This window comes from Paramormyrops kingsleyae, chromosome 5, assembly GCF_048594095.1.
Source record: "Paramormyrops kingsleyae isolate MSU_618 chromosome 5, PKINGS_0.4, whole genome shotgun sequence".
Lineage (NCBI taxonomy): Eukaryota > Metazoa > Chordata > Actinopteri > Osteoglossiformes > Mormyridae > Paramormyrops > Paramormyrops kingsleyae.
In genome coordinates this window covers 20,594,400-20,607,740 of record NC_132801.1, presented here as the reverse complement: position 1 = coordinate 20,607,740, position 13,341 = coordinate 20,594,400, and the positions used below count along the sequence as shown (strand labels likewise).

Genomic DNA, 13,341 nt, shown 5'->3' with positions numbered 1-13,341 from the left:
TCCGTGGAGCTGTCAATGAAACATCTTTCGCAGCTGGTTCGACTGCCATCAATGCTGGAAGGTCAGAGTGCTTTCACAGTCTGCTTCCGACAGAGAAGCGGAGAGACGTTTATAGAAAAAATACGATATTGCGACCTCACATCTTCAGCCGTTTTGTTTATTTGAAGCTGAACCCAATAGACGTACGGGCCTTCGTTTTTTAACCAGTGCACCGACTAATTGTGATTCAAAAGGTAAGTTTTTTTCCTCATTTATTGGGACGACAGCTAAGTACAGTATAAAGTTGCTAGCCGTTTCTCCAGTGTTCGTGGGCAGCGTAGTGTTAACTTCCCGTGTTGACTGATACAAGTTACTCCGTTATTAGTGTTTTGCGCATTGACTAAGCCGGGTCGTTAGAAAAGTTGCTGGCAGAGACGACCATTTTAAAGGATAAGTGCAAGAGCTGTACTTGTGGCCGAGTAAAGTTAAAAGCATTATTATCGTCATCGCCATTGCGGACCTGGTGTTTTGCCGATGCCATACGAACGATACCGACAGACATGGGAACCTTTGATTGTGATGGGAAACCTTGGTTTTTAAACTTTTATTCCAGATTACCAGTAGTATATGTTTACCATCGCGCAAGTCGATGCATTCTGCCTTATCTGTCAGATCGAAATGCCTAGGTTTGCAGTTTGTGGACAGTCTGTTTGGGACGGCCGAGGGCAGCTAAACTTCATTCCTTTGGCTGGACCGGGCCGTCTGATGGATTTCTCCTGCAATCCCGCAGTATCCTCTATCCTGCATGGGCGTGTCACCTGGTTTCGGAGTACCCCGGCATGTACTCCCACCATGCATTTCCTATATATAAGCGTGGATGAGAGTACCAAACAAGTTCAGCTGTTTCCTGTTGTCCATTGTTGCTGTATAGATGTGCTTCTTATATAAGACCTGTTATCTGTGTAATCGTGCATTTACCTGCTAAACATTTGTACGTCTTGTATTTGAAGAGAGGACAGATGTAGCATTTTATTATTTTCACAAGTTCCTTTGATGTTAAAAAATGAAATTACAATCAGTATTATTTCACTGGCAGCAGAATCAGCATAATCTCTTCAATACATTTTTATGCCATTAATCTATGTTTTATTATTGAATCATTTGCATTTAACAGAACTTACATGTTAGACGTAAACTTGCAGACAGATGGGGTAATTTATAGGTATCATCATAAGCATGTTTTGGTTCAATACTTAACCTACTATACCTAGTATAGTATTTTAAGTGCTGTTGGGCTGGTTGCTAATGAAAATAAGGATTTTCTTGAAGGAGAATGAAACTGGCAGATAACTGGTTTTCATAGCAATATGAATGCACACTGTGGTTTAATGTTGGCATTTTTCATAACAAAGGAAGCTTTTATTATAGTGTTTGATATCTTTCTTGGGAGTTGTACAGTCTCCATGCGTTAATGTCTTTCCCATCTCACTGGGATAGCAACTATCGTGTATGAAAAAGTGTTAATCTTTTATATGTTAATTATTTAAAGAAGGTAAAATTGATTGTACAGTAATTTTGACTTGCTTATAAAACTAAATGGTATAATGTTAATCTTGATATTGCAACAGAATTATTACAGTTATACAGCAAATATTTAAAGATGGTGTCTGAACAAAGTAAATAGTGAATAATGCAGTTTGCGTAAGTGCAAAACAATAACATTATGTCATAATGTTATAGATAGATCTTCCCTTCATTTTATTCCAAACTGGGGGGGGGGAGGGGCGACTGCAGTCTATCCCAGGTAGCACAGTGCAGCAGGCTGGGGTACATCCTGACTGGGGTGCAGGCCACACAATTAGTCACACCACGGGCCGTTTTTAGATGCTCTTTTTTCCTAACCACATATCTTTGGATTGCAGGAGAAATCTGAAGTAGCCTTGTTGTGGGCTTAGTTAGCATAGGTAGCTTATAGACAGTCAGCTTCAAGGAAGAGACCTCAGCGAACTTGAGTTTGAGCTAGACACATGTCCAGTGTTCAAATGCGAGATTATTAATGTACCCCAAAAAAGGAAACCAAAATGGAAGCACTCACACACACACATACACACTCACACACACACTCACACACACACACACACACACACACACACACACAAACATACACACAATATTCAGCACCACTGCAGGAGTAGTGACTGATTAGACCTTCTTGACTGACCAGGCAGGGCCGGAGTGGGACTCCTTTTCAGCCCTGGAGTTTCAAGCCTTAGACCGGCCCACTTTAGTTCATGACTGGACTATATTAAAATAACGTCATTTCCAATTCAGTGCAAATACAGTAGCCTAAGTGTTGCTTCACAGTGAAGTTAACACAATGTTTAACAGTATCAAAATCTATTTTCTGTAAGAATTAGTGCTCATAAATATCCAAACCATGAAATGAAAAAATATCAAATAAATACAAATATATATTTAGCTATATGTATAAAATAAAGATTAAAATAAAATGTATTAAACTTTCTAATGACACTATCATGTCTTTTTCAAGGAAACAGCTGCTTTATAACTTCAAATATTTTTCATAAATATGAGAACATTAAAGGATAAATCTCCAACACTATTCTTTAAAACATCACAATGTCCTTTTCTGCAATATCTGAATATATATTCTGTGCAAAATTGTTCACAGATATCCTGTCTTTAAACACAAATAAAGAATAAAACAAGTATTGCACTGTTATCTGCAAGACTTTTTTTTTACCTGTGGTACAACAGCTTACCTGTGTTTTCCACATTGAGAGTCTCTTGCATGATACAACTGGGTCCTGGCTCTGCGTGACACTAAATAAAATTTTAAAAATATTATATATTATATTTCTCACCACAAATTTCCCCTTTTTAGCTTTCTGATCAAGTTAAGTCAGATTTATTAATGTAGTGAATCATCTGATGTCATTAATTATCTCAGGCATTTTTCATTGAGCAGGTGTAATATTCATTAATATTAATATTAATTATTCGAATTCTTATATTCACTCAATGACAATCCTACCTGCCCATTCTAGTGTGTTGGGCTCATGACTGGTGCTTGGTAACGTTACGTTGCCTGGCTCTTCACTGTTAGCAGCAAACTGGACTAGAGGCTGCTGCTGCCGAAGAGCTACAGTACAAGAAAAAGTTCGATACATAAGCATGAACGGTGGTTTGCAGACATCGTTGTTTTGCACTGCTCCTAACTAGCTTAACGTTAACTTACCAGCCGTTTCATCGTCTTCATGTTTTGTTGTACTCTCGCTGCCTCTGCTTTTAACGAAAAATGTACTCAGCTTAGTACATTTGGCCGCGTCAGTTTCTAGAGCTTTCTTTTTTTTTAATTCTGACCTTTTCAGCGCCACCTTTTCGCTTTTTATTATCCATTTTTCATCTCTCGTGTATCTCTTAACAACTGATTTTGATCTATTGAGCAAAGTGCCGCTGTCGGGGAAGTCGAATGCTACAGTAATTACGTCATCATTAACTTGCAGGCTGTATTCTGCTCATGGGGCTGCGAGAAAATAAATAAAAAGAGTGGAGCTGCGGTAAAATGATGAATAAAAAGAGTGAGGCTATGGTAAAATAAATAAATAAACAAATAAATAAATAATAAAAAAAGTGCGACTGCTGTGAGTGCAGGCAGCTAGGGACACCGGCCCTTGCGGCCAAAAAACGGACCGGCCCACCGGGAATTCTCCCGGTCCTCCTGATTAGCCAATCCGGGCCTTTGACCAGGTATACATTTTTGTCTTACATGGTTGCAGGAATGCATCCTGTTTCTTGGACGGAAGTCAGTTGCAAAAGAATGCATAAACTGTTTTTCTTTGCCAGCTGTTCTGTACCTTTGGGTGGTTATAATAAGCTCAGGCCCCCCTCTCACCCAAACAGGTTGATCAGTTACTATTAATTCTAGGGGAATTTTAGAGCATAGGAAGTGAATGTAATTGCTACAGCAGTAGGGGCACAAGATTACGACTCAGTTCCTGCTGACCTAAAGTAAGATGAGTGGGTAGGTGGGAATATCTGCTCCAGATGCAGTTTCTGGTTCATATATACATAATTTGTGTGCTTGTATGTTGAACATATAGCAAGAGACAATGCAAGGGTGCATGCTTCCTGGCCAGTCGTGGCTAAATGTGTGTTCACACCCTCCTATTTAGATATGTAAGGTGTCAAGTTTGCAACCTGTTTTGCTGTATAGCTTTTCCTCTAAGTTAGGTCATAAATGATTTGCAGATTAAAACGAGGTTCAGTTATAATGGCAAGGGTTACAGGGTATACGCAGTGGTTGCAAAATTTAAAAAAACATTTAGATTATTGTAATAACTAGCTACATCAATTCAGCTATGGCACATAACTCTTTCTATTACACAAGCTGAGTTTTACAGTGTCAAAGGTTTACAGTAAGACGTCGGACGTTCGCGAGGTTACTTTCCAGAACCCATCGCGAATGAGGAGGATTTGCAGATGTTTGGTAGAGTCACTAAAAATGGTAATATGTGCTTATTTCTTTAGTTTAAACACCAAATATGCTCCCAAAACACTTTAATTTCATTTATAAGTTAGCTTAATACATTGCCTTAAAAACCAACCCTTTCAGTGTTTATAGCAAATGCGTCTCGAGATGGAAACCGGGGAGGCATTTGCTATGTACGTAAACATTAGCACCTTTCAAGAAATGTATAATTTTTGTGCGCTGAATTTACGTTAACGTGTACTTACTATTACAAAACAGTAAATGAACTATATTCTTATATTTATGTAACCATTAGCGTTCCGATCACTTATTGCCAGGCCACGGACTGGGGAAGCAGGGACAGGATGCAAGGAATCGGGGAACACAGGGTTTAATCAAAAGGTAAAGACAAGCAGGACAACGGAACGGGCAGCAAACTCAAAGTGACGTTAATGACCGGACTCGGGAAACATACTTAAACGCAGACTTAAATACACAGGACTAATGACAGCAACTCGAAACAGCTAATTCAACACGAGGTAGACGAGGGGGTGTGGCACACGGGAGGATCGGACGAGCAGGTCATGACAGTTCCAAACTTATGCAAATAAGTTCAGTTCCAATAAAATTTTTGTGGATCTGTGAATTCGTAAATCATGAAGCGCAAATGCACGAGGGCTTACTGTATTAACAATTTCATTCCACAGTATTCTGATAAAGCTTTCTTAATTAGTCGCATTGGTTCTCGCAACAAACTATGAATTGTTTGGTTATACAGTACATATGACAGTGATTAGTTTACCATAGTATTACTGCCTTCAGTCTGGTGCTAGCACATCCAATCGCTGGTACATCAAAGCCGAACAGCATAATAATACCCTTGGCCACCAATGGTATTCCATATTACTAAACTGTATAGAAATACAATGTCTTTGCTTTGTCCACTGGTTAGCATTTTCTTGTTTTTCACCTCAGGGTTGTAGGTAGTGTCTTAAGTTGTACTCTCATTCATTCCATTTAGGGTCAAAATGGGGAAACAAAAAATATATTTAGTAACCAAGGTTTCAATACAAGGTCATCAGTGTTTCCTCTAGGTTTGCAGCTTTATTTTTGGGGGGGGGGGGCTGCAGATGGACACCGAAAGGATTCATAGTGTTCATGTGTTTCTTTTAATGACAGCAGTCATTAGCTGAACTAAACATCAGAACATTCTTTTAATGACAACTATCCATAAAGTATGCAGCTTTTGTCATTGCAGTGTATCTTTCTGGGCTTCTGGAAGAACATTTCAGAAACCTCTGGCCCATTTATTGAGATCCACTTGCAGGCTGTAGGATGGTCTCCTTGCAGCCTATTGCAGATGTTTGTCTTAATGTCATTAATTGTTGGGCTTTAAAAGCGATATCTGATAGCTTAAAATAGTGATAGTTTATAGCAGAAAATCGCATTGTGAAACGTATTTATTACCCTGTTCATGGTTGAGAAGTCCCTCTCACAGTTTACACTGCTGACCGGGTGGTTGACGTGACATATTTTCCGACGCGCGATCTCTGTCCGCTGGTGGGAGTGTGCTCACCTGTGTGTGCGCGCATCGGGGCGGAACTCTGCCATGTGCGATACAGAGAGCAGAGGAGAATTGTAAACGCGCGACCGTGTAGAGACAAAAATGACAAGATAAATAACATAAGGCTATTTATTTTGTTTAATTAAAGGACAATGTATAGACCTGTTCTATAGGAAAGGTAACCTTAAATGACTTCTGTTGTGATCTGGCGCTATATAGAAAATAAAATCTAATAAAATTAACTTGACCTTCAAGGGGAGGCGGGAGGTGCCGTTGGGGGGGTGGGCTGCCCCCCTAATCTTTATCGCTTTTAAAGAGTGGGTCTTTGGAATGTGATATGTTGACAGATCATTCTTATATGATCTGGAGTGAATTTCTTGCATGCTTCATAAGTAATGCCTCCAATTAGTAGTTTGTGTCATCAGTATGACTACATAGCAGTGATTTGGACATTTTTTGAAACGGTCCCAGGAAATATGTTGCTTATGAGCAAGGAGGCGAAACACGGTAGCCCCTAAAATACAACGCAGCACTTGCTGTTGATCTGAATGTTCTCTTTCGTGCAAAAGCATAGATCATTTCACTGTTATGTGGGTCTGAAAAAAGCATGAAATTTATGCTTCTCGGAATTAGGCTTGATCCATTCTTGATAGCTAACACGTTATGCTTTCGTTATTTTACTACTCAGGACTTGTGAAACAATAACTTTGACTGATTCTACCAGGAGAAAATCATCACACATTCTTTTTGCTTGTCTCTGGTCCAATGAAGCTTTTTTATGCATTAATAATAATTTATTTATTAATTAGTTTTACTTGTTGGGACATTTATTCTGCCAGCTAAAGCTGCTGATAAAAATATTTACAGGTAACATTCATTCTTAATTGAAATTATTTTAATGCTTTTTCAATGTTGGCAGAAGTTTGCACATTTCTTTAGTGGGGAATGACTGGGCTGATTAATGCCACAGGACGGAGGGGAAATCCTAGGCTCTGATTTGCAGGCAAGATTCCACTGCGATGACCTGCTATCTGTGTTGCTCTTGTGCTTATAACATTCTCGGAATTAAAGCGAGGTGGGGAAGGCATTTGACAATGTAGTTTATTAGCTTTCTATCATCTGAAAAGTGGAACAGATGAAGTAGTTTGTTTGGTTATGAAAGGTGCTGAAGTGAGATGTTTTTAATTTTTATTTATTTCTCTCCACTGACTTTTTTTTTTTTTTGGTAACCTCATCGTATTACTGTTCATAATTTAAAGCCCATTTTTGCCTTTACTCAGCTTACTGCTGTGTACGTGTGTGTTTTGATGAGTTGCAAAATATGGTTTGAATTAAGTGTTTGTGTTTTTTTTTTTTTTTTTTTTTTAAATTTTGAAAGAAACAGTGCCGAACAATGACTAGGTGGACTCCAGAGTCTTGTCAGCAAGTCAAGAAGCAGAGATTGTACTGATTTTAGCCTGTATGTTAAGTTATATAAAGGAGAAGCTCTCATAAGGTGTGTTTCTGAAATGTTTCTGTGACCTTCTGCTGCTAATGCAGACTCCAGTGAGGCACTGGCAGTTTGTTGAAAGCCATTAATCTAGTCAATAAAGGTTTCTCTTTCTTCAAAATTCCTTTCTCCTATTTGGAAACAAAGCAGTCTGTTCTGGTGTTTGCTTTGAGCTTGAGCTCACTATAGCCCATCTGAACTAACAAATACAAGTTTGATCCAGGGAAGTTTTCCTCTTTGTAAATAGTTTTTTTCCTTCTCTTTTCCCAAATGAGTCGATATATTTCTACTAGGGCTGTAAATAATAATAATAGCACAACTGTCCATAGTTAATCACAAATTAATTGCAAATTAAATCATGAATTTATTCAACATTCAACATTTAGCATTAAGGAGTTTTTCAGGTGTTAATATTCTTGTCAATATTAGAGTTGGCAAGGCATTATTGCTTTTTGCAAATGTATGCATTTATTATTTGAAATCAATTACCAACAATAAACAACAACAAAGATTGCCCAAAGATCATCAGAAACCCTTCATCAATTAAGAAAAACTCAAGCCCAACAACAGATCGGCACGTTGACCTGCAAAATATTACATATTACTTAGTCATATAACTAAGTCGGCAACCTTTTTAAAGACATGATGGATCCATGTTCTCATTCTGTTTACGCCAAATTCTGACTCTACCATTTGAATGTCTCAACAGAAATCGAGACTCATCAGACCAGGCAACATTTTTCCAGTCTTCAACTGTCCAATTTTGGTGAGCTCGTGCAAATTGTAGCCTCTTTTTCCTATTTATAGTGGAGATGAGTAGTACCCAGTGGGGTCTTCTGCTGTTGTAGCCTATTCGCCTCAAGGTTGTGCGTGTTGTGGCTTCACAAATGCTTTATCTCAAATGTCTGACCCAAGATTTACAAAGAGCCCCAATGGATAGAGAAGGGGGTTTGAGATATTATTAACCGATATTGCATTAAAAATCATAATAATTAATAATCAATTAATTGAAAAAAGGGGGGGAAATAATCGACAGATTAATTGATTATCAAAGTAATAGTTAGTTGCAGCCCTATAATTAACCCATCAATAAATGATTTATATTTACGAAAGTATTATCATAATATGTTAAGACATGAAAATGCGAATGTGTCTATCGTTCTGAGAAGAGCCTCAGCGTGGTATGGTATTTAAGACTAGATGTACTTTGGTGGTAACTTATTTCACATCGACAGTAACTGTAAATAACTATGGTCTTTTCGATGGACCCATCTGACATAGTTTTGAAGCTGATTGAACCTGATATTCAAAATACTTTCTTTGTTCATTACTTTCCCCGAGCTGCCATCCGACTCAACACGTGTTAATGGCATCAAAAAAATTAGTGACGTTATAATGAATTCCCGTTGACACGCTATTATCGCGTTAACTTTGACAGCCCTAATTTCTACATTTCTCATATGCAAAAAAAAAAACTAAGAATGCATTATTAATGTCTGAACGATTGTCCGCTTTATATTGTAATTTTTACGTGCTTTTATCAAAAACAGTATAAGAAAAGTATAATGCTTAAAAATAAGGGTTAATATGGCTTTCACATCTGGCAAAGTGTGGCTTATATGCCAGCTAGCATTTCCCTGAACCTTCTGCACCCATCTCTCCGCTCAGGACGCCCACGGTCCAGCGCAGGATGGCCCAGTGGAACCAGTTGCAGCAGCTGGACCCCAGATACCTGGAGCAGCTGTACCACCTGTACAGTGACAGCTTCCCGATGGAGCTGCGGCAGTTCCTTGCCCCTTGGATCGAGAGCCAGGACTGGTGCGTACCGCTCATCACAGCGATGATTGAAGGGTTTGAATTGGCGCATCTGTTCCTCCTGGATTGTTCAGTGTTATTATTTGTATAATGTGCATTTTTTACCATTTCTATTTAGCAAATGCTTTATTGAAAGGCACACAATTGAGATAGCGGCGTCAGCCAGTCCCTGGAGGAGGAAACTTGAACAAGCGACCTTCTGATTATGGGCAGAACTACACACTGCACAATAAAGTTCTGAACACTTTATATAAGTAGTCAGACGTCAGAATAAAAATAAATATTTTTAACAGCTTGTCATGGGCTGTTACGCGAACTGTGATCAGAAGGCTCATCTTTACTGTAAAGTTTCACCCTATTACATAACCAGCTCACATTTCTGTGGTGAGAAAATGCATGTCCGGGAAAAGTCTTTTAAAGCACTCTGTCTACCTTCTCAGATGATTAGTACCATAGGTTTGTCAACCATGCAACACAACCATATAAACAATAATCATATCATATGACTTAAGTTCTTGTATATTAGTCATTCACCATGAGTGTAGCATAGATGTTTCGGCACTAGGCCTTCATCAGGGTGATAACTAAGTACTGCTAGGTTATGTTGGCACCCAATCAGTGCTCAGTGCTCATGATTAATTAATTTACAGCTACACCTCCACAGCGGCTGCCCATTTGTGGGCATTATTCAGTATTCCGGCATTATGTCATGACGTTTAATTGCGAATTTATGTGCATCAGTATGTTACCTGTCTTGATGTCTTTCTGACATATTTTTGGGCAAGGACATTGTAATACATAAATAGCATTTTTCTAGACCCTATTGTTTATATTATTGTTTATTTGATTTGTGCCACATTCACTCCGTGATACCTTTGGGTGGACACCTACCACATTTACTCCTGACTTTACAGAAACCATCAAAACCTAAAAATAAATTTGCATAGATTTTAATCATCTGTTTCCTTGGAATCTTCGGTCATGTATAAATATAGGTTATGACTGCAGGACAGTCACTGAAAGTCATGGTACAGGATTTGCACTCCAGGAACTAAAACTGCGGGAGTGCTTTTAATACCTATGAGGAGTTAGTGTGGATTCCTAGCATACTCAACAATACAGTTCTAAAGTTTCTTATAGGAAGTTTCTTGTCTAGTGATCACAGTGGTGATATGTAACCAAAATCATGACTGTGATGCAAAAGAATCCACACCTTTCTGATACCTTATTTAGGATTCTGCTGTGTCATATTTAACGTTTAGATGGTTTTGGCTGGGAGGGCACCTATCTCCCAAGGACCAGATGTTGGCATTTTGAAACCCCTAGTTTTCGCAACACCATGCTTCCTCTAATGCATGTCCAGCCTTCTGACTGTGTCCACCAGCAGCTAAGTTCTGGAGGGACACAGTGAGCTACTTCAGGTCATACAAACTACTTTATAACTGAAAGGCTCCTGTGCTTGGCTAAATAGTTCAGTTCTTCTTTTTCTTTGACTGGTTTGTTTTCCTTGATTGAGAGATTCGTCCAGCTGTTTCACATTAACATTAGTGACATTTGCATGATTGTAGCAGGCTGACCACTCAGCACCCAGCAAGTGCTTAAGTGAAATCCAGGTCCTTTTTAATTGAAATGATTGAATTGGTCATTTAGAAGTTGTGTTGTAGCTCATAGTGTCCCTCATGACATAGATTAGGTGGTCACCCTACCAGTGACTTTAGGGTGTGCAAATGCAAGAAATGGCCCTCTTCACAAACAATGGAGACTGCGTAACTACACTATTGTGCTCTATGTTTTATTGATTACTGCAATACTCTCCAGGTGCTTGTTAATGTTAGTGTCAGATTGGCAGTGTTCAGTGCCTCTCTGTTATAGAGCTGCTCATTTTTGTGATAATAGGGGAAATTACTGTCATTCTAGCTGACCTGATTGTTTATTTTTGCACCACACTTTGTTAATTTTATGCAGATCAACTCCTTGTGTTTCCTTCTTCATAACAGACAGTAAACAAAAAAAATCACAATACTGCTTCCATAACATTGTAAGATACTATGTATAAAAATAGGGCAGGGTCTAGCAGATGTACTTACAGGAAGGTGATTGCGCATTTGCTATATCCTGTTTTTTTTTTCTTACTTTTATACCAGTAGTCTGCCAAATGTTAGATCTTTACAATAATCAGCTCCTTTCTCCTCAGGTTGAGGTGAGGGGTGGTCCCTGAGCTTTCAGGTTTTGTTTATTAACAGTATACTGAAATTCCTGTACTTTGAATTTTTTGTGTCCAGTCTAAAATCCACAGGATGGGCTTTCTGCAGGTGTTCTGAATTGTGAACAGCCCATTCCAGATACTGCACCATAGTAAAATTCTTTCAGTTTTGAAAACTGTATAGCAGTATTTACCAATCTGGTCTACGGGGATCAACAGTCAGTCCATATTTTTGCTCCCTGCCAGGCAGTCCACATTTTTGCTCCCTCCGAGTTCCTGGGTCCTGGGAGAGAGCCAAAATGTGGACAGTCTGTGGGTCCCCGAGGACCGGTCTGGGTAACCCTGCTTTAGACTGTCTGAGCATCGGCTTCACGCCAGCTAAAGAAACCCCCGTCTTCTCAGGGCCTACGCTGCCAACAAAGAGTCCCACGCCACCCTGGTGTTCCACAACCTCTTGGGGGAGATTGATCAGCAGTACAGCCGGTTCCTGCAGGAGAGCAACGTCCTTTACCAGCACAACCTGAGGAGGATCAAGCAGCATCTGCAGAGCAAGTACCTAGAGAAGCCTATGGAGATTGCCCGCATTGTGGCCCGCTGCTTGTGGGAAGAGCAGCGCCTGCTGCAGACGGCCACCACGGCCTCCCAGGTACGAATCATGTTGACTGTCTTGTGAAAATGGGGTGTGTCAAGGTCTGAACTGGATGGGCAGGTTGGATCATTGAAACACCTGCCAGCCCTGCAGCATATGAAGCTGCTTAGCCGCAGGCCGGTCAAGGTGCCCATGCTAATTCCTGTCCACCGTTGAAGGCTTGTACATGAGAATATTAGTTATAAGAAAGTAATGTTTCCCTGCTGACTTCACTCTCAAAAAGCTCTTGCGAATATGCTCATGACCTTACGCACATGGCTCAGAAAATTGTGTATTGGTGAGTTGCAGTAGTGGCAATCAGATCTTCAGAGAAAACAGAGAATCTGAACGCTAGAGCACTAAAATACACATATCTAATGGGGAAAATAGGGTTAGGGCAGTTCTACTCCAAAACTTAGTAACTTAAGCCAAACAAAATGAATTAAATAAAAATGTTGATACCAGTGGCCAATAATTTAACTACATGCATTTTAAATAAGAAACAATAATAACACATTAATATTTATAGATTATAAGCATCTGAAATGGGTCTTATGAGTCTCACGAGAATTGCCTATTAACCGCTTCAACCAAACTCGCTAATTAGTTGATTGCCGAGATTTGGGAGTTACTGAGCCACAGCCACCATGCAGCCAGCCATGCACAGGGTACAAGTACAAAAGAATTGCGATATGCGGAGGGGCCCAATGCAGCCAGCCATGCACAGGGCACAAGTACAAAGGATTGCGATATGTGGAGGGGCCCTATGCAGCCAGCCATGCACAGGGCACAAATACAAAGGATTGCGGTATGCGGCGGGGCCCCATGCGGCCGGGCATGCACAGGGCACAAATACAAAGGATTACGGAGGGGTAATGAAGGCATGACTACAGAGAGTCTAAGATATGGAAATGTAAGTGAATTAAAAAAGGTTGCTGTGTGTTTTATATGGTAATTATATGTTATATGGTAATGAAAGGAATGAGTTCAAAAGAAAGATTAATTTACACTATACTGCGTTAAACTGGTTTGGACTTGTATTGATTTATCAGTCTGTAGAACAGATTCGCAGTGTGATATAACATGTTGTAGCAAGACTGACTAATACTTTACAAGCTCTTTGCTTATAGGCTTCCAATGAAAAAGAAATGCATGCTAGCCAAATAATCAT

The 13,341-nt window shown here is 39.5% G+C and overlaps 1 protein-coding gene across 3 annotated transcripts in view; it reads left to right on the top strand.

Annotated features, from left to right (window-relative positions):
• Positions 1–47: 47 nt before the first annotated feature.
• LOC111842512 (signal transducer and activator of transcription 3 (acute-phase response factor)) overlaps positions 48–13,341 on the top strand; it is a 28,102-nt gene continuing 14,808 nt past the window's right edge. The window contains exons 1-4 of one of the 3 annotated variants that reach the window (XM_072712369.1): positions 48–233; positions 8,234–8,290; positions 9,193–9,342; positions 11,945–12,188. In XM_072712369.1, the coding sequence (XP_072568470.1) occupies positions 9,215–9,342; positions 11,945–12,188 (372 nt within the window). In that variant the 5' untranslated portion in view covers positions 48–233; positions 8,234–8,290; positions 9,193–9,214. The remainder of the gene's footprint in view (positions 234–8,233; positions 8,291–9,192; positions 9,343–11,944; positions 12,189–13,341) is intronic. The other 2 variants (XM_023809174.2, XM_023809171.2) reach the window with 2 other exon arrangements.